Source organism: Melanerpes formicivorus, unplaced genomic scaffold (genome assembly GCF_026170545.1).
Source record: "Melanerpes formicivorus ecotype bairdi unplaced genomic scaffold, bMelFor1.0.p_v2 SCAF_4, whole genome shotgun sequence".
NCBI classification, from domain to species: Eukaryota; Metazoa; Chordata; class Aves; order Piciformes; family Picidae; genus Melanerpes; species Melanerpes formicivorus.
In genome coordinates, this window is record NW_027142356.1 from 35176695 (window position 1) to 35198116 (window position 21422).

General features: G+C 46.7%; 1 protein-coding gene across 1 annotated transcript in view; it reads right to left on the reverse strand.

Annotated features, from left to right (window-relative positions):
* Nucleotides 1-20103: 20103 nt before the first annotated feature.
* The window catches only part of PHOX2B (paired like homeobox 2B), a 3546-nt gene continuing 2227 nt past the window's right edge, over nucleotides 20104-21422 (reverse strand). The window contains exon 3 of the mRNA XM_068171303.1: nucleotides 20104-21422. This exon is cut by the window's right edge and continues 407 nt beyond it. Within this exon, the coding sequence (XP_068027404.1) occupies nucleotides 21374-21422 (49 nt within the window). The 3' untranslated portion in view covers nucleotides 20104-21373.

The following is a 21422-nucleotide window of genomic DNA, read 5'->3' on the forward strand; positions in this document are numbered from 1 at the left end:
ATAGATGTGGGCACACAGCACTTGAAAAGCCATTATCCCTGTTAAAGGTAGCAACTAATGTACTCTTGCCCACAGCACTGTGAGAAGACACAGGAAGGTTTGGCTGCAGATTCAGCTCCAGTTGCCCTGCAGAAAAGCAGCTGCATTTTCCAAACCTTTTTAGAGGAATGGAGGTCTTTATTTCTTGGAAACCTTTGCTGCTAGCTTTCATTCTTTATTTATCTTAGAACTGGGTGACAGTACACTGGAACAGGCTGCCCAGGGAGGTTGTGGAGTCTCCCTCTCTGGAGGTATTCAAGAGCTGCCTAGATGAGTTCCTGTGTGATCTGCTCTAGGTGGTCCTACTCTGGCAGGAGGGTTGGACTGGATGATCTTCGAGGTCCCTTCCAGCCCCTAACATTCTGTGATTCTGTGAACTGTTGATTAGTAATTCTATACCCTTCCATGCTTAACAAACAGGCAATTTTAAGTTGGGGTTTTGGCTGTTGGGGTTTTTTCCTTTGAGCATCATAAAACAGTATTTCACTTGACTGGATGATACAGTCCAGTACAACTCTGTGTGGTTTGGCACTCAAAACTAGAAGTGACTTCCAACAAAAGTCATAGAATCATAGAATCAATAAGGTTGGAAAAGACCTCAGAGGTCATCAAGTCCAACCTGTCACCCAAGAGCTCATGACTACTAAGCCATGGCTTCAAGTGCCACATCCAATCCCTTTTTGAACATCTCCAGGGACAGTGACTCCACCACCTCCCTGGGCAGCACATTCCAATGGCTAACAGCTCTCTCTGTGAAGAATTTTCTCCTCACCTCCAGCCTAAGCTTCCCCTGGTGCAGTTTGAGACTGCCATGACAACTATCTTTTTTTGGGCTCCCCAGTTCAAGAGGGACAGGGATCTGCTGGAGAGGGTCCAGTGGAGTGCTACAGGGATGATTAGGGGATTGGAGCACTACCTAATGAGAAGAGGCTGAGGGACCTGGGGCTTTTTAGGCTGGAAAAGAGAAGGCTGAGAGGGGATTTAATAAATATTTATAAATATCTGAGGGCTGGGGGTCAGGAGGGAGATCAGGCTCTGCTCACTTGCTCCCTGAGATAGGACAAGGAGCAATGGATGTAAGTGGCAGCACAGGAGGTTCCACTTCAACACAAGGGGGAACTTCTTCACTGTGAGGGTCACAGAGCACTGGAACAGGCTGCCCAGAGAGGTTGTGGAGTCTCCTTCTCTGGAGACTTTCAAGACCCATCTGGATGCATCCCTGTGCAACCTGATTCTATGGTCCTGCTCTGGCAGGGTGGTTGGACTCAAGGACCTCTTTGGGTCCCTTCCAACTCCTGACATCCTGTGAACTACCACAATATTTTGCAGCACTGGGGCCAGGCACACTGCCATCTCATAACAACACACAGAGGCTTTTCCTAAGTGAATAAAAATTGTCACAGCTAACTGATGCTGGGATTTATGCAGAAAAGGATGCTGCTTGTGATTTCATGTGCAAGGCTTGCCTCATCAGGTCAGCTTTGCAGATGGTGGACTTCTGAGAAACCTCACAGTGGGGGTGAAGGAGAAGGAGAAAGCTTTTGACTTGCCCAAGCTGCAAATCTTCTGTGTAGTTGGGTTTACTCCTCTGAGGACAGGCTGGGAGAGTTGGGGCTGTTCAGTCTGGAGAGGAGAAAGCTCCAAGGAGACCTCATTGTGGCCTTCCAGTATCTGAAGAAGGCTACAGGAAAGCTGGGGAGGGACTTTTTAGGGTGTTAGATAGTGATAGGACTGGGGGGAATGAAGCAAAACTATCAGTGGGTAGATTCAGATTGGATGTTAGGAAGAAGTTCTTCCCCATGAGGGTGGTGAGACACTGGCACAGGTTGCCCAGGGAAGTGGTGGAAGCCTCATGCCCAGAGGTTTTGAAGGCCAGGCTGGAAGTGGCTGTGAGCAAGCTGCTCTAGTGTGAGGTGTCCCTGCCCATGGCAGGGGGGTTGGAACTGGATGATCCTTGGGGGTGCCTTCCAGCCCTATCAATTCTATGATTCTATGAAGAAACCCAAACAACTGAGTGATTTCAGCTACTGCATTTCTTTGTATACTGTTCAAAGTGATGTAGCTGGTACATTAATATCAGAGCTGTGGGGTTTTTGCACGTGGGGCTGTGTGTTAAGTGGACAAAATAACCCAGCAAGGTATAGACGCAGATGAACAGTTTGTGGTGGAAACTTATCACTCAATACTTGGCTTTTACAATCTCTCCCTTCCTCTGGAATGCCTGTAATCTGCTTACAGCCTGAATACATTTCTCTTTGCTTTTCAAATGTCCTCTGTAGCCAAAGCCACATGGGGCTGTTTTCACACACTTCTGGGTGACAATAACCTTCACAGGCTTCTGGGTGACAATATCCTTCACGCACTGTTAACCCAGGAGCTCAAGGCTTGCAGTGTACTCAGTAAGATTTGACACAAAAAGTAATCAACTCCAGCTCCTGCAGCTACAGGCAAGGTAAAATGACGAAGGTGAATAAATCATCAGGTGCAGAAGAGTTGTGATAGCTTCCAGGAACTGTGTGCCTGGGATGGAAAAATTACTTCATAGAATCATTTTAGTTGGAAAAGACCTTTAAGATCACTGAGCCCAGCTATTTTTTAGCTCTACCAAGTCTGATGCCATACCACATCCCTCAGCACCACATCTCTGTGGCTTTTAAATGCCTACAAGAGCTCAGTAATCAAACTTGAGAGCTTATTCCAGTGTTTGAGAATCCTCTCAGTCAAGAAGTTTCTTCTAATATCCAACCTAAACTTCCCCTGGTGCATCTTGAGGCCATTTCTTCTCATCCGGTCTCTTGTTACTAGGGAGTGAAGAGACCAACCCCCACCTGGCTCCAGCCTCCTTTCAGGTCCTTGTAGAGAGCAATAAGGTTTCTCCTCAGCCTCATCTACTCCAGGCTAAACAACCCCAGTTACCTCAGCTGCTCCTCACCAGCTTTGTTCTCCAGACCCTTCACCAGCTTCATTGCCCTTCTCTGAACATGCTCCTAAATGTCCTTTTTGTAGTGAGGGGTCCAAAACTGACCCCAACACTCAAGGTGAGGCCTCACCAGTTCTGAATACAGAAGGACAATCACTTCCCTGGCCCTGCTAGTCACACTATTCCTTGTATTCCTGATATTCCAGGATGCTGTTGGCAGCAAAGAGCAAAAGTTGCAGCACTTCTCCCCTCTGTTTCCCAGCTTAGGGCATAGCCTGTTTCTGCCCCTGTACTCAGCACTGGTTAGGCCACACCTTGAGTATTGTGTCCAGTTCTGGGCTCCTCACTTTAGGAAAAATGTTGAGTTCCTCAATTTAAGAAGGACATTGAGACTCTTGAATGTGTTCAGAGAAGGGCAACAAAGCTGGGGAGGGGTTTGGAGCACAGCCCTGTGAGGAGAGGCTGAGGGAGCTGGGGCTGCTTAGCCTGGAGGAGAGGATGCTCAGAGGAGACCTTATTGCTGTCTACAACTACCTGAAGGGAGGTTGTAGCCAGGTGGGGGTTGGTCTCTTCTCCCAGGCAACCAGCACCAGAACAAGAGGACACAGTCTCAAGCTGAGAGGCCACATCTGGATTAAGCCCCCTCTGTCCAGTCTCCCAGCACTGCCAGGGGCTTGCTGTCCCCATCTACTGCAGTTTCATTTTTATCTCTCAGGATATAAGGGCTACAGCCAAGGATTCTGCTTTTTAGCCAGAAATTCTTCTCAGGTGATCAATACAGCACTTCTCAGCTGCTTGCTGCTCATTTGCAACCAGGAGGAAGGGATGTAGATAAACATCATCACTACCCAGTAGGCTATGGAAACATGCATGCAAATGGGGCTCTTGAAGAAGCAGGCAAATAGGAGGCTGGTGGAAGCATCCCAAACAGGGCAAAGCTGTGAGCATGCTGCACTGAGAGCCTTCATTAAATCCTCCTGGCTAGCAAGCCAAATGTAAGGAGACATATTTCTCTACAGGCTGCAATAGTACTTTTCATCATGGGAAGGAAATAAATTCTACACTATCCTTTTATTTGCTTGCAGTTTTAAGGCAAGATGTATCTCTTTTGACAGTGCTGGGCTGCAGCTTGAATACAGGCATCAATTACTTCCAGTGTATTGCAGCAATATAAAACAGTTTGGAGAAGGCTTTGAAGCTTGCTGAGTAGCACAATGCCTGAGCACCCAAACCTCAGGGACTTGGAAACAGGTGGGTTTTCAAGAATAAGTGATTGCACACACACCCCCAACCCTGTCCTGCCCAGCCCCCTTCCCCCATCCAGATAGTCAGACATCTGTATCCTGGAGTGCACCAAGAAAAGTGTGGCCAGCAGGGCTAGGGAGGTTCTTCTCCCCCTCTACTCTCCCCTGCTGAGACCATACCTGTAATACTGTGTCCAGTTTTGGGCTCCCCAGTCCAAGAGAGACAGAGACCAGCTGGCGAGAGTTCAACAGAGAGCCATGAGGATGATTAGGCGACTTGAGCATCTCCCCTGTGAAGAGAGACTGAAAGCCCTGGGGCTGTTTAGTCTTGAGAAGAGAAGACTGAGAGGGGATCTGATCAATGTCTATCAATGTCTATCAATATCTGAGGGGTGGGTATCAAGCAGAGGGGGCCAAGCTCTTTTCAGTGATGTGCACTTAATAAGACAAGAACCAACAGGTTCAAGCTTGGACATGGAAGGTTTCAGCTCAACATGAGGAGAAAATTCTTTGCAGTGAGGTTGACAGAGCACTGGAACAGGCTGCCCAGAGAGGTTGTGGAATCTCCTTCTCTGGAGACTTTCAAACCCCACCTGGATGCATTCCTGTGTGGATTACCCTAAGTGATCCTGCTCTGGCAGAGGAGTTGGACTCGATAATCTCAAAGGTCTTTTCCAACCTGGTTCCAATTTATTCTATTCTAATTCTATTGTTCCATGACCTGTGTCCTACAACAAGAGTTTATGTTGCAAAACAAAGCTCACTCAGGATTTCCAGTGCTGGAGGCATTGCATGACAGTGTTGTCTGGGCTGAGCTTCCTGTTGGGTGAAGACATTAAACGGTTAAAAGGATTCTTCCATCTGGCTGAATTCTCCACTAGAAGAAAATAAACAAACAAGGATAAAACTGCCTGGATGGTGCTGCTGGTCTGAGCCATGACAAGCATTGTGAGGGTGACTGCTGCCACCCAGCTAAAGGACTGAGGGCACTTTGCAAATCAAATTTCAGGCAAAGAGATTGGTTTGCGAAACCTCCTCGGCGCGGAGTCACGAGCTGTCAGAGCGTGTTAGCATTATGGTCCTGGAGTAAAAAGCAAAACAAATTAAGATGTTTAACAGCTGAAATCCGAAGCAAAATTGTGTTTAATGCTGAAAATCTTGTTAACATATTTTCAGGCTTCCCTTTCCCCAGATATTAAATCTCAGTGTGCGTGTGTGTGTGTGTGTGTTTGCGAGCATCTTTTTATCACGCTCAGAAACCTGCTGCGGGAGAGTAAGAACCACCTGGTAAGGAAGAGTATTTCACTCTGCAGGCAAAAGCTGCTTCAGCCTTGCTGCAGCACGCAGGGAGATGGTTTTTTAAAGACCAAGCAAGAAGCACAGCTGGAATTCCCCCATGTGCCTCTGGTGACAGAAAGCATTGCACCAACAGCAGTGGGTCCAAACTGAAGACCACGCATGTTGCAGCGTTTGAACTCCAAAACTGGTTGTTGTGGGTTGGGTGGTTTTTTTTCCTCCCCCCCTTTCATGTTGGCTCCCACAATGAAAGAACCATTAAAGGGCTTTAGTGATCTTCCAAGACTCTGCTTCCAACAGAAAATTGGCTCCTTCTCTTTGGACACAGGACCAAATTTTAATTGAATTTCGAGAGATGATGGATGTTGTGCTTTATTCCAAGTCTATATGCTAAATTAACGAGGCTGTCTGCTTAGTTTCCTCTTTTGAAATCACATTGAGATGAGTTTCTGCTAATTCTCTTACACAGGGCATCAGACATGTGAACTGAGTCCTTATTCAAGAGCTGAAATAAGAGGCTATTTTTAATTTATTTATTTAATTATTATTTTTTTTGGCCAAGGTTATTGCTTTGGATAATAAATTGCAACGGGGAAGGCAGCGACAATGATTTGCTTTCTGAGCAGGATTTACCAGCTGAAGCCTTTCAAATGGAATAAAACTCAATTTAGTATACATTTTCACCAAATTATTTGGAAGCTATTGGTTAGCACTTAAAAAGACTTATCTTGGAGCAAAAGGGCCATTCCATTAGTTCTGGACATTTAGTGTTTGGGTTTTCTGCATGCTCCCTCCGGTCTCTTCAGAGATATCAGAAAGCCCCTCAGGAGGGAGTACTCTAGACTACAAACATGTTTGACCTGAATTAGGTTCATTTATCCAGCTTTTTGCATGTTTAGAGATGCCATTGATAAGTTAAACATTCGTTTTTGTGAAACACAGGAAAAAGCAGCATAGAAATAAATGTTTTTCCTTACCTCTGGCTGCTGCGTTGGTACCTACATAGTACTGTGTGGAGAAGATTCCTTGTAGCAGCAAACAATTGGGCAAGCAATTTAGAGTGAAATTTTGGGCTGGAATGGGGTGCCCAAGGAGGTGGTGGAGTCACCATCACTGGAAGTGTTTAAGAAGAGACTGGATGGGGCACTTAGTGCCATGGTTTAATTGGTGTTGGTGGGTTTAGTTGGTTTAGATGGTGTTGAATGATAGGTTGGACTTGATGATCTCAAAGGCCTTTTCCAACCTGGTTAATTCTATTCTATTCTATTCTATTCTATTCTATTCTATTCTATTCTATTCTATTCTATTCTATTCTATTCTATTCTATTCCATTCCATTCCATTCCATTCCATTCCATTCCATTCTAAAGTTTGACAGCAAAATTCTGACCAACTTGGGCAAAACCAGGAACCAGCTCTGTTAAGTGTATGGATTAAGTGTATATAGGCATGACACTTCAGGACATGGTTTAATAGCCATGCTGGTGTTAGGTTGATGGTTGGACTCACAGAATCACAGATTGTTAGGGATTGGAAGGATCTTGGAAGGATTTCCAGAGATCATCAAGTCCAACCCCCCCTGCAAGAACAGGATAATGTAGGGCAGGCCACACAAGAATGCATCTAGGCAGGTTTGGAAAGTCTCCAGAGAAGGAAACTCCACAACCTCCCTGGGCAGCCTGTTCCAGTGCTTTGTCACACACGAAGTATCTCCTCATGTTGAGGTGGAACCTCCTGTGTTCTAGCTTGTACCTGTTCTTCCTTGTCCTGTCACTGGGCACCACCACAACGAGCCTGGCACCTTCATCTTGACACCCACCCCTCAGATATTGATAGACATTGATCAGATCCCCTCTCAGCCATCTCTTCTCAAGACTAAACAGCCCCAGGGCTCTCTCTCAGCCTCTCTTCATAAGAGAGATGTTCAACTCCATGAATCACGCTTGTAGCTGTCTGTTGGACTCTCTCCAACAGATCTCTGTCTCTCTTGAACTGGGGAGCCCAAAACTGGACTCAATGATCTTAGAGGTCTTTTCTAACTGAAACAATTCTATGATTCTATGCTTGTCTACTAGTAGAAACTGAGGTTGTTTCTTGACAATATCGGGGTGATAGGCACAAGGAAGACTACTTTCTTCCAGGAGGATGGATGGCATTGCTTGAAAAGCAATGACCTTGCTGCTGGGAACACCTTTGCCTGTATGCTCGTTCTTTCCAACTGGGAACATTCAAAAGTAATTGTGTGTGTGATTTCACAGTGGCCCAGGACAGCAAGAGACAACCTTAATGGTTTCCTTTTGGCAGCATCAACCTAAGCTGACTTTCTTACCTGGCAAGGAGCTTTGCAGATGGATTGAACAAACTGGCTGTGTGGGCTTGCACTTAATTGGTTCCAAAACTGTGGGTTTCCAATTGAAAACACATTCCAGTGTGCAAATGCAGCTGTTGGTGTCTTCATCAAGAAGAGGTCGAAAGTAGAGATGATGTTTGGAGACTAATAAAAGCAGCAGGCTGAAAGAGTGTGGTTTAAATAGCTGAGTAATTGGACATGGGATTGAAAGAATAATATCACACATTCAGCACAACTGGAAAATGGTGACACAGTGTGGAAAAGCATGTTCAGGTGTGATTATGCTTCCAACTGGTAGCCTGCTAAACACAGCAGGAATAAAATGCCAACTCTTTCTCATAGTCCTGTATTGCTGTCCTAACCTGTGTCAGGCACCAGTCTCCTCCTAGTCCTGCCTTGCACAGGGGCTGCCAAAGATTCCCTTTTGTTAATGTTTTGTGCTGCAGAAGAATGACTCAGGACCAGCTTTAATTACAGCTGCAGCCTGAATGATCCTGCAGCGCAGATCATTAGATCCCAGGAGGAGCTAACGGCTTATCTGCTTTGTCTAATTGTTCATTTCTTCTTTTCCATCAGTTTTCCATCAGTGTCAATCTCACTTGTTTGAGTTGTGTGCTGCTGAAATGGCCACTCAGCCCAGGACTTCTACTGCAAAAAAAATTGCTATAATTGCACTGTGACAGCCACATCAGGGAGGTTTTGGAGCTATTTCTTTAGAACAACAAATTGATGTGAGTTTTAAAGTATTGTATCCTCACCAAGCTGCACTGATGGGTTTTAATAGCTGTTTTTACCTGATTGTGACACAAGGATGATCAGAGGGCTGGAGCACCTCTCCTATGAGGACAGGCTGAGAGTTGGGATTGTTCAGTTTGGAGAAGACTCTGAGGAGACCTTATTGTGGCCTGCCAATATCTGAAGGGGGCTACAAAAAAGCTGGGGAGGGACTTTTCAGGATATCAGGTAGTGGAGGGTGGATTTAGATTAGACATTAGGAAGTTCTTCCCCATGAGGGTGGTGAGACACTGGAACAGGTTGCCCAGGGAGGTAGTAGAAGCCTCATCCCTGGAGGTTTTTAAGGCCAGGCTGGATGTGGCTCTGAGCAACCTGATGTAGTGTGAGGTGTCCCTGCCCATGGCAGGGAATTGGAACTAGATGATCCTTGAGGTCCCTTCCAACCCTGACAACTCTGATTCTATGACACGAGCAATTAAATGATTTGTGCCTTCTGAACTGAAACCTGGACACATATTAACATAGGAAAACTTCCTCCTCAACTCTCTTGCAGATAGCCACAGAAAGTGAGCAATAACTTCAGTATCTCATTCAACAGCCAGTGCTGTTGTTAATACTGATTTTGTTAAACTCCCAAATCCTAAGGATTCTGAAAGGACAAATAGAAGCACCTCCACTACAAGAACATTCTTCTGTCACAGCTCTTTGAACAGCGAGGCAGTGGTTTTGTCAGCATCAGTGGGGCATGCTGAGACCTGTCATCATAGCCCTTCAAACTGTGTGGCAGTTTGGTGCCAGGATGCAAAGGGAGAATGCTCCCAGCAAAGAGAAATTAGGAAAACAATAGGAAGACATTAGGAAATTTTTCTTTACTGCAGGAGTGGTCAGGCATAGGAACAGGCTGCCCAGGGAGATGCTGGAGCCTGGGGTTGTCCAAAAAAATACATGGTGATGGCACTTCAGGACATGGTTTAATGGCCATTAGTGTTCTTAGGTTGATGTTTGGAGCCAATGATGTTAGAGGTCTTTTCCAACCAAACCAATTCTATGATTTCTGGGGGTGGTGGAGCCTGTGGTTGCTGTATTAGAAGAAATAGTTACTAAGGAAGTGAATAAATTACATTTCTGGCATACCTAGCCATGAAAAAAACATTCCATACATCTCAAAGAGCTCATGGCTCAGCTTTTACTGTGGTGCAGAATAATTTGGGAGGCATGCCACCCTGTCAGACAGCGGGATACTCCCAGCTGAAATCCATGCTCTCTTTTCTGCCCACAACTGTGACACTGAGGGAGCCTAAAATCTATGTGACCTTCTGATAAGCCCTTCTGAAAACACATCCCATGTGGCTAATTTAACATTGGAAGCAAAGGGAGATGGCAGGATCTCAACTGCTCTGGGCAATGCAGAAGAAATGCACAAATGAGGTGTTTTGAGCCCACCCTTAGAGCTATGGAGAGGTTTCAGTGACATCAGAGCTGTATTAACAAGTGTAGCGGTGGGACTTCAGGACTTGGTCTAGTAGGCATGGTGGTGTGGGGTTGACTTGATGATCTTAGCAGTCTTCTCCAACCTTAATGATTCTATGATTCCTTTCTCCACTGCCAAAGGAAAGAAAGGAGAGTCACTAAAGGTCTCTTGTCCACTCTGCCCACAAATGGTGTAATTCTGCTGGGGACTTTTTGGCACTGAAGCAGTCTGATCCATCTGAACTTCTTCACTGTAAAGGACACAGAGCACTGGAACAGGCTCCCCAGAGAGGTTGTGGAGTCTTTTTCTCTGGTGACATTCCAGACCCACCTGGATGCATTCCTGTGTGACCTGTACTAGATCTTATGGTCTTGCTCTGGCAGGGAGGTTGGACTTGAAGATCTCTGGAGGTCCCTTCCAGCCCCTAACATCCTGTGATCCTGTGACCTTTGTCCCCTGTTGCCCTATTCAAGTACCTTTCTCCTCCCACACTGCATTTCAGCTTCAATATAAACCAAGTGTCTCCCAGGCTATGGTTTTACTCTTTAAAGTGATGCACTGATTAGATCCCACTGAAACCAGTGTTAGCTGAAACATCTCAGTAGTGGAGGGTTCAGCAAAACTTCATGTGTTTGTGTACGTCACAAGACCCTTCACGCTGTCCTAGGACCCTCTGCACTGGTGAGGCCACACTTTGAATACTGGCTGCAGCTTTGGGTCACCCAGGAAGGGTGTGAGGTGTTGGAGGAGGTCCAGAGAAGGGCACCAAAGCTGGTAAAGTGTTTGGAGAACAGGGCTGGTGAGAAGCAGCTGAGGGAACTGGTGTTGTTTAGTCTGGAGACGAAGAGACCTTCTCATGCTCTACAACTCCCTGAAAGGAGGTTGGAGCCAGCTGGGGATTGAGCTCTTCTCCCAGGTAACTAGTAATAAGCCAAGAGGAAATGGCCCGAAGTTGCAGCAGGAGAGGTTTAGAGTGTATATTAGGAAAAATGTCTTTACTGAAAGAGTGGTCAGGCACTGGAGCAGGCTGCCCAGAGAGGTTGTTGAATCTCCTTCTCTGGAGACTTTCAAAACCCTCCAGTATCACAGTATCACAGTATCACTTAGGTTGGAAAGGACCTCGAGGATCATCGAGTCCAACCTATCAACACAGACCCCATGCCTAGACCATGGCACCAAGTGCCACATCCAATCTCCCCTTGAATGTCTCCAGGGTCGATGACTCCACCACCTCCCTGGGCAACCCGTTCTAATGACTAATTACTCGCTCGGTGAAGAACTTCCTCCTCACCTCAAGTCTAAACCTCCCCTGGCACAGCTTGAGACTGTGTCCCCTTGTTCTAGTGCTGGTTGCCTGGGAGAAGAGGCCAACCCCTTCCTGGCTGCAACTTTCAGGTAGTTTTAGAGGGCAATGAGGTCACCCCTGAGCCTCCTCTTCTCCAGGCTGCACTCCTGTGCAGCCTGCCCTAGGTGATGCTGCTTTGGCAGGAGGGTTGGACTCAATCTCTGCAGGTCCCTTCCAACCCCAAATATTCTGTGATTCTGTGTAGTTTCCCAACTACAGCTGCTTTCATTCCTTCATGGCAGTGGCAAGGTCAACACAGAGCTCCTCTTACCTTTCTGTAACTATTCAAGAAGATTCTTCAACTGTGCCAACGTTCTCATGCAGAAAATCCTGAGAGGGAAAGAGCAGTGACCTCAGCACTGGCAGGGAATTAACTCCATAATCTAATAGGGGTTCTTTTTCCATTTCTAAATAATGGGATTCTATTAGACCAAACTGTAGTCTCGTCTTAATGATAATTTATTGGAGAGCATCTCTGAATTTTGCCTTTTATAAATCACTGAGAATTACAATACACAGCTCTGTAATTGGATCTTCTCTTGTATCATTAATATTTTGCATTGCTGGGAGAAACTCCTATTTGTTCAGAACTCCCTTGTAACCAGGTTTAGAAATTACAGACTTGCACAGAATTTCAGGGGCTGGAAGGGAAGGATGTTGACTTGCTGGAACGTGCCCAGAGAAGGGCAACAAGCCTGGTGAGGGGTTTGGAGCACAGCTCTGTGAGGAGAGGCTGAGGGAGCTGGGGTTGTTTAGCCTGGAGAAGAGGAGGCTCAGGGCAGACCTTATTGCTCTCTACAACTACCTGAAGGAAGGTTGTAGCCAGGTGGGGGTTGGTCTCTTCCCCCAGGCAACCAGCACCAGAACAAGAGGACACAGTCTCAAGCTGCACCAGGGGAGGTTTAAGCTGGATGTTAGGAAGAAGTTCTTCCCAGCAAGAGAGATTGGCCATTGGAATGTGCTGCTCATGGGGGTGGTGGAGTCACCATCACTGGAGATGTTTAGGAGGAGACTTGATGGGGTGTTTGGTGCCATGGTTTAGTTGATTAGATGGTGTTGGGTGATAGCTTGGACTCGATGGAGAAGAGGAGACTCAGGGGTGACCTTATTACTCTCTACAACTACCTGAAGGGAGGTTGTAGACAGGCAGATGTTGGTCTCTTCTCCCAGGCAGCCAGCACCAGAACAAGAGGACATAGTCTCAGGCTGCACCAGGGGAGGTTTAGGTTGGATGTTAGGAAGAAGTTCTATACAGAGAGAGTGATTGCCCATTGGAATGGGCTGCCTGGGGAGGTGGTGGAGTTGCTATCATTGGAGGTGTTCAGGAGGAGACTTGATGGGGTGCTTGGTGCCATGGGTTAGTTGTTTAGGTGGGTTGGATTGGTTGATGAGTTGGACACGATGATCTTGAAGGTCTCTTCCAACCTGGTCTATTCTATTCTATTCTACTCTATTCTAGTCTAGTCTAGTCTAGTCTACTCTATTATGTTCTGTTCTGTTCTGTTCTATTCTATTCTATTCTATTCTATCCTATCCTATCCTATCCTATCCTATCCTATCCTATCCTATCCTATTCTATTCTATTCTACTCTAGTCTAGTCTAGTCTACTCTATTATGTTCTGTTCTGTTCTATTCTATTCTATCCTATCCTATCCTATCCTATCCTATCCTATCCTATCCTATCCTATTCTACTCTAGTCTAGTCTACTCTATTATGTTCTGTTCTGTTCTATTCTATCCTATTCTATTCTATCCTATCCTATCCTATCCTATTCTATTCTATTCTACTCTACTCTACTCTATTCTGTCCTATCTTATCCTATCCTACCCTATCCTATTCTAGTCATCTAGTCCAACCCAACAGGGGGTTCAATATTCCTGTTGGAATATTTCAATTATTAAAACATTTTAATTACTTTAAAATATTCTGTTAAAAATAAACCAAACCCAACCCAACCCTTTCAAAGCCTAATAACACTATTTCAAACCTATGAGGTTTTGTACAAATTATTCCAGACCACACAAAAAAAAAAAAATGTTCAGAAATGGTACAGTTTTGAAGACAAACCTGGTCACAAATGGATGTCTGGGGCTCAAAATCTCTCACAGCAACAACAACCAAAAATTTAAGGGGAAAAAAAAAAATCAATGTGATGATCTTTGAAAGGAAATAATTAAGCATAATTAATGCCCACATTGGCATTTAAATGTATGAGTGGAAAGCACCAGTGAAAGTATTGATCAGTGAAAGCAATCAGTAATAACAGGAAAAAATTAATCACTTTTGGAGATGTATTTGATTTCAGCTGTGGGATATAGTTTGGGCTAGGATTGAAGGTGCCCCCCATGAATGTAGCAGGGATTATGGCCCACCAGGAAGAAAAACAGTGGAGGAATGTGCATGAGGGAAATTTGGGAGGCTGTGGTTTCATTTGCTGTTAGAATATAGGAATATAGTGAGTGATGTACAGCCCAGAACTTCTCCACTACAGTTTGTAAACCCATTGCTGGAATTTATCAGCAATGGGTGATAAAGGAGAACACACAAGAAATATTTTGGGTGGGGTGTCCCTGCCCATGGCAGGGGGGTTGGAACTAGATGATCCTTGTGGTCCCTTCCAACCCTGAATGATACTATGATACTATGAAAACATTTGTTTAAAAACCTCATCTTTAAAAGTAGATAGTGGCTGAAAGCCTGAAATGTGTGGGGTTTATGCCCAACATTTTTCAGTGTCTTGTCAACCTGCACTGTACTGGATGGATACTGGCCAGAACAATCCTCACTATCAATACAGACTGGGGATGAGATGCTAGAAAGCAGCCCTGTGGAAAAGGAGTTGGGGGAGATGATGGACAAGAAACTGGACAGGAGCAGGCAGTGTGAACTTGCAGCCCAGAAGGCAAATCACATCCTGGGCTGCACCAAAAGCAGCATTGCCAGCAGATCCAGAGAGGGGATTCTGCCACTTTGCTCTGCTCTGGTGAGACCTCACCTGGAGTACTGTGTACAGGTCTGGAGCCCTCAATATGGGAAGGACATGGACCTGATGGAGAGTGTCCAGAGGAGGGCTATGAAAATGATCAGGGGTTGGAGCACCTCTGCTATGAGAACAGGCTGAGGGAGCTGGGGGTGTTCAGCCTGGAGAAGAGGAGGCTCTGGTGAGACCTAATAACATCCTGCTGGTACCTGAAGGGAGCCTACAAGAAGGATGGGGAGGGGCTGTTTACAAAGTCCTGTGGGGATGGAACAAGGGGCAATGGTTTCAAACTTGAGAGTATTCAGACTGGATGTTAGGAAGAGGTTCTCCACTATGAGGGTGATGGGACACTGGAACAGGTAGCCCAGGGAGATGGTTGAGACTCCTTCCCTGGAGATATTCAAGGTGAGGTTCGATGAGGCCTTGGGCAGCCTGATCTAGTTGGGGATGTCCCTGCAGACTGTGGGGAGGTTGGACTGGACAACCTTTGGAGGTCCCTTACAGCCTGGAGCATTCTATGATTCTATGATACGCTTACTTAAGGACATGGTTCTTTGCAGAATTTAGCTAAAACCTTGACCTCAGCAAACAAAATCTTATGGCAATGTGTCTCATTGGATTACCTTGCAGTTGGAAGCATTCCTTTTACCAGTTTTACACTTGCTAAGGCAGGAATCAATCAGTCACAGTTAGGTGTTATGAAGTTAGGACAGAGTTCAAGTGATGTGGTCCCTGAAAGGTTAGATTAAATGGGTGAAACACAAAAGTGCCTGATTCAGTCTCTCCAGGACAGCAGCTCTGAGGAAAAGAGCCTGGGAGTCCTGGTGGACAGCAGGATGACCATGAGCTGGCAGTGTGCCCTTGCAGCCAAGAAAGTTAATGGCATCCTGAGATTCATTGAGATGAGTGTGGCCAGTAAGCAGGTCCAGGGAGGTTCTCCCCCCCATCTACACTGCCCTGGTGAGGCCTCACCTGGAGTATTATGTCCAGTTCTGGGCACCCCAGTTCAAGAAGGACACAGAACTACTGGGGAGAGCCCAGCATGGGGGCACTAAGATGATTAGAGGACTGGAACATCTATCCTAAGAAGAAAAGCTGAGAGAGCTGGGTCTGTTGAGCTTGAGGAAGAGGAGGCTGAGGGGAGATCTTATTAATACTTAAAATATCTAAGGGGTGGGTGTCAAGAAGATGGGGACAGACTCATCTCAGCGGTCCCCAGTGACAGGACAAGAGGTAAAGGGCATAAACTTGAGCATGGAAAGTTCCATCTAAACATGAAAAGGAACTTCTTTACTTTGAGGGTCATAGAGGACCAAAAGAGGCTGCCCAGAGAGGTGGTGGAGACTCCATCTCTGGAGACTTTCAGTGCCCACCTGGATGTGTTCCTGTTTGATCTGCTTTAGGGGATCCTGCTCTGGCAGAGGGGTTGCATTCAATGATCTCCAGAGGTCCCTTCCAACCCTTACCATTCTATGATTCATACACACAGGACAGTACACCCTCTTGTTAATGCAAACAATTTCTCCACGTCTCTTGGATGATGTATGACCTCAATCATTCTTGGCACCTTTCTGTGAATGCCACTAGATTTGCTGATGAATCAGCCCTGAAATACTTCAGGAGTGCCACAGCAGGGCTGGTGAGGGGTTTGGAGCACAAGCCCTATGAGGAGAGGCTGAAGAAGCTGGTATTGCTTAGCCTGGAGAAGAGGAGGCTCAGGGGAGACCTTATTGCTGTCTACAACTACCTGAAGGGAGGTTGTAGCCAGGTGGGGGTTGGTCTCTTCTCCCAGGCAGCCAGCACCAGAACAAGAGGACACAGTCTCAAGCTGTGCCAGGGGAAGTTTAGGCTGGATTTGAGGAAGAAATTCTTGCCAGCAAGAGAGTTTGGCCATTGGAATGTGCTGCCCAGGGAGATGGTGGAGTCACCATCACTGGAGGTGTTTAGGAAGAGACTGGATGGGGTGCTTGGTGCCGTGGTTTAGTTGGTTAGATGGTGTTGGGTGATAGGTTGGACTTGATAATAGTTGGACTTGATAATCTCTGAGGTCTTTCCCAACCTGGTTAATTCTATCCTATCCTATTCTATTCTATGCTATGCTATGCTATGCTATGCTATGCTGTGCTATGCTATGCTATGCTGTTCTGTTTCCAGTGGGAACTGAATCCAATGGAAATGAAGGGCTTAGATGTCCATCTAGCACATCCTCTTTTTTTCTGCAGCAGGACAAAACCACCCACACCATGTTTGTCTCTTTGTCTCCATAGAGATATTCCTGAGGATCACAGAATCACACAATGGGTTTTGGTTGGGGGGGGCGGGGGGGGGAATGTTTTGGTTGGAAAATTAGATTGGTGCTAATTAGATCTGTGTGTTTAAAGCATCACTATGCTAAAACAGGCTCTCCCAAGTGCATGCAGTACCAGCAGATATGGTTTTAACTACTGCTCTTCCTTCCAGATGCAAGGAGATGTTGTGATTGCTGATGCAGGGACATTCACTCTGTAAACTTTGGAACTGAATTGAGAAGGGGGGGTCCCTCAGATACTTATACTTCAGATGTGGTGGCATGCTGTTTGCAGTGTTACCTATGGAGACTCATGAACTGCTCATTTTCAGAGCTGATCTCTCTTGGTAACCCTTCTGAAGAGTATTTTGGTAGCTGTTTCTAGAAACAGTTTCCCACTGTAAAGTCAATACAGGGACGGGAGCTTTTGAGGTCTCCTTACAGGACTGCTTCGAGGTGATCCTTGAGGTCTCTTCCAACCTGAACAATTCTCTGATTCTATGATTATTTGGAACTACAACATCAAATATTGAGGATAAAAAAAGAAAAGGCATATAAATATATAAAGGGTGGAGGGCAGGAGGATGGGGCTGGGATCTTTTCAGTGGTGCCTAGCAATAGGACAGCAGACAGTGGGTACAAACTAGAACACAGGAGGTTTCACCTGAGCTTAAGGAGAAGCTTCTCTACTTTGAGGGTGACTGAGCCCTGGCACAGGCTGCCCAGAGAGGCCATAGATTCTCCTTCTCTGGAGGCTTTCAACACCTCCCAGGATGCATTCCTGTGCAACCTTAGCTAGACATACCTTGCTCTAGCAAGGGGAGGGGGAAACAGATGATCTCCAGAGGTCCCTTCCAACCCCTACCATTCTATGATTCTATAATAACCTGCAGCTCGTGCCAGCCTGTGGAGCATGTCTGTGTAGCAACCAAAATCATAGAATTGGTTTGGTTGGAAAAGACTTCCAACACCATCAAGTCCAACCATCAACCCAATACCACTATGGTCATTAAACCACATCCCCAAGTGCCATGTCCACATGTTTCTTGAACATCTCCAGGGGTGGTAACTCCACCACCGCCCTGGGCAGCCTGTTCCACTGCTTGACCACTCATTCTGCAAAGAGTTTTTCCTTATTATCCAATCTAAACCTCCCCTGGTGCAACTACCCCATGGTCCTCCCCTAGCTTCAATGCTTCTAAAGGTCAATAAATATCCTGCAGATTATTAATACTCCTTTTCAAAGTCCTGCCTTTGAAGAGAGGCAGGGGAAATAAACTTCACATATTTTCAAACCATCCATTTCTACCTGGCTGAGCAATCACAGAGGCTGATGAATCAGCCCCTTCAACCTATCTGTCACAGGCAGGCTGGTCCTTACCAATGATGAGTGCTGTATGCCTCAGGCCTTCCATGGTTCATTGTGCTGTAGGAGTGACAGGAACATGGAAAGCAACAGCTTGGGAAAGGATTTATGGGAGAATTAGTGACAGAAGTTTCCAAGAAGGACTAATGAGAAGCTTAGATGGGTAGAAAATGGTAATCAGAAATAGAGAGATGATCTTAACTCAGTATGAACCATCAGTGAGAGAGACACTGCAGTGTTTGGTACTGTCCTGATATCCCTTTTGCAAGGCATCTTCAGAGACAGGAGAGAGTGGTTCCAGCTCTGGAAAATATTTTAGAAGTTGGAGCCTTGGGCTCAACTTGGGAGATGTAAAGGACACATGACTGTTTAGTTCATCAGGAAGAAGACAGATCAAGCTGCAAATGCCTTTGCAGCAGAGTGAAATTAGAAGAGATAAAAGGTCTAGCAGACAGGTAGCTCCAATGTTGGAAGATGAAGCCTTCATCTTAGAAATAAACCCCAAGCTGTAGCAGACACAGTAGTGAACTTGGCAAAAACATACACACAAAAAAGTAACACGTTGTCATCTCTTAATGTTTTCAAGCCACGACTGCATGCCATGAAATGGAAGCTGAGCATCTTCACACAGCAAGCCCTGACCAGGAGAAGTATCTTTGAATCACCCTTGGCTGACTGGTTGGTCAGCCTGGTCTGGAGCTCAGGGACCATCTCTGCATTCACCAGATGGACTGAGCACTGCAGCTTCTCCAGCAGGAAACCCTTTCCATGTAGATGACTCTTGGCAAAGCTGCACTGAATCAACAGCTGGGTGACTCCTAGAGGCATCATTTACTTTGAACAAAGATCTTTTTAGATTATGAAAGGGCCTTGGGAAGAAAAAGCAAAGTGGTAGGGGTTACCCACCTTTATAACAAAATGTGTATTTGAGAAATAGATACAAGGTTGGTTGTTTTGCTGTTGTTGTTTTATTTTTTTTCCTCCAGAAAATAGACTGCATGTTTTATTGCAGCATTTAAAAACTGATCATTGAAGTATTGTTGTTAGTGAAACAGTTAGTGGAATGGGACTTCTCCCGTTTTCCCTGGCACCTTCTCCCCAGCACCCTGACCCTGCAGAGCAGTGCTCTTGACATATTTGCTTCTTGGCAAAATCCCCAAATAGTCAGTTTTTTCTTCTCCCTTCCCCTCCCCCCCCCCCCCCTCCTCCCCCCCATTGACTGCGAGTCAGAGAGAGTTCATGGCCCCGGCAGGGACATGCTGGGGCAAATTGGGAGGGTGGCACCGGGCTCTGCTGCACACCCCCTCTCCAGGACTCTCCGGTCCTTCGCGGGGCCGGGGTCGCGCCTCTGCCCCCGAGAAGTTTTGGTGGAGCTGGATACCAGCTCGACTTGGTGAGGGGTATCTGCTGGTAGCCTGCGCCCTGCGGGGCTGTGACACGCCGGCCCCGCTGCCTTCTTCCCACGGGGCAGGACCGGGCGAGCTGCGGGGGACTCGGCGGGGCTGCGGCGGGGCTGGTTTGTGCTCCCCCGCTGCCTCCGTAGAAGCAGAAGAAATATTTTCTAAAAGCTGCCGAGCTGCAAACCCATTTTTACCTTCTGCGTGTTGCTAGAATGGCTGGCGACAGCTCTCACCAACCTGCGGGATGCTCCTTACCCGCTGACAAACCAGACCTGGAATTTATGCGTGTCCCAGCTTCCTTTTTCTTTTTAACGGATATCGCTTAATATTGGCCATCTCCAACTTTCGAGGTGTCTCCAAAGGTCAGATCTGACGCATCTTCCGCCCTCTCCCCCCACCCCCAGATTATCCTGTTCGCAAATAATTAATAACAGCGCAATTAGGCAGCAATGCTGGGAGCCGCGCACATGGGATTTCTTTGATGATAAAACGGATTAAAAATAACGCTGCTGAGCCCATCTCCTTTTGATGACTCAGTCCAGATCCTGTGATGTGAGACTTCAACCTTTATCAGGAAAAAAAAAGCCCCCCCCCCCCCGAGACCTCCCCCCGCAAAAGAAAAGTTACCCAAAATGAAGCCCTAACAAGAAGCCAGGAGAGCTGCGGTGCTATATTTGCTTTTGGTTTTTATTATCAACAATTAATTAATGGTACACTCTTGGAAAACTATATGCACATGTAGAAATATTTCCCCTTTTAAATAGAAGCATTCATTTTAACCACATATAAATAAATCTGAAAACCCTGAACATAATTTATGACGATTATGCTCACAAACATATTCCAACAGGTAGGGAAAGAAGGGAAAAAAAATAGACTAAAAAAAAAATTAAGAAGGATAATAAATGAGACGACATGCAACCGATTTAAAAGAAGAAGAAGAAGGAAGAAAAAGAAGAAGGAAAAAAAAAATAGATATCATTGCCTGAACCTGGTCTCTCTAAACGCAAAGGGAACCGAACCCGTGAGAACTTTAATTTCTCCATAAAGACACGCCATAGAGACTACGAGAAGGGAAAACATTATTTATACGGTCAACTAGACAAGTCTGTACTGATATTAACACTATACAGCTGAGTCACAGAACACAGTCGTAGAAAGGACACGGAAAAAGAGAAAAGCATTTACCTGTCAACATTCAACTAAGAGCTATAGTTTGTGCCTTTTCAAAGGAAATTAGAAAACCCTAAACGGAGATGCCTAAAAACTGCGTGAACCTTGTAATCATCATAATAATAATTAATAATAATAATAATTAATAATAATAATAATAAATACAAGCCGTCCGCCCTGCGGGCCCTGCAAAGGGGCTGGATCCGCTGTTGGGAGGCGGCAGCCAGGGCCGAGCCCGGCGGGGAGCCGGTAGCGGCGGCAACGGAGAGACCCAGGACCCAACCGAGGGACAGTGACACCGGATGGCGGAGGAAGAAACGACCCGACCTCCCCGACGCGGGGCGCTGGACCGGGAAGCGGCGAGGGGGTGGCGGAGGTGGGAAAGGAATGGAGGAGAAGACACTTTGTCGCTCGGGCTGACCGTGTAAAGCAGTTTAACAAAAAAACCAAACCCCAAACCCCAGGGGCGGGCAGGGTGTCCCTATTGCCCCGCCGCCGCCAGGCCGCCCGCCGACGCAGTCTCCGCGGCCCGTCGCCGCCTCCGCGCCCGCGCAGCGCTCCCTGCGAGGGCCCCCCCCTCACCCCCCTCCCAGCGGGGCCGGCCCCGCCGCCGAGCCGGGGGCGAGGGGAGCAGGGCGCGGCCCACCCCCTATAGGGGCTCGGGGTCCCTGCCCCGCGGAGCCCGGCGCAGCCCGGGCCCCCGGTCGTTACTGTGGGCGGGCGGCGGATACTAAGGAGCGGGAGGGGCCGCCGCCGCCGCCGGCGCTCAGAACATGCCGCTCTTGACGAGGCTGCCTTTGGTACCGCCGGGCCGC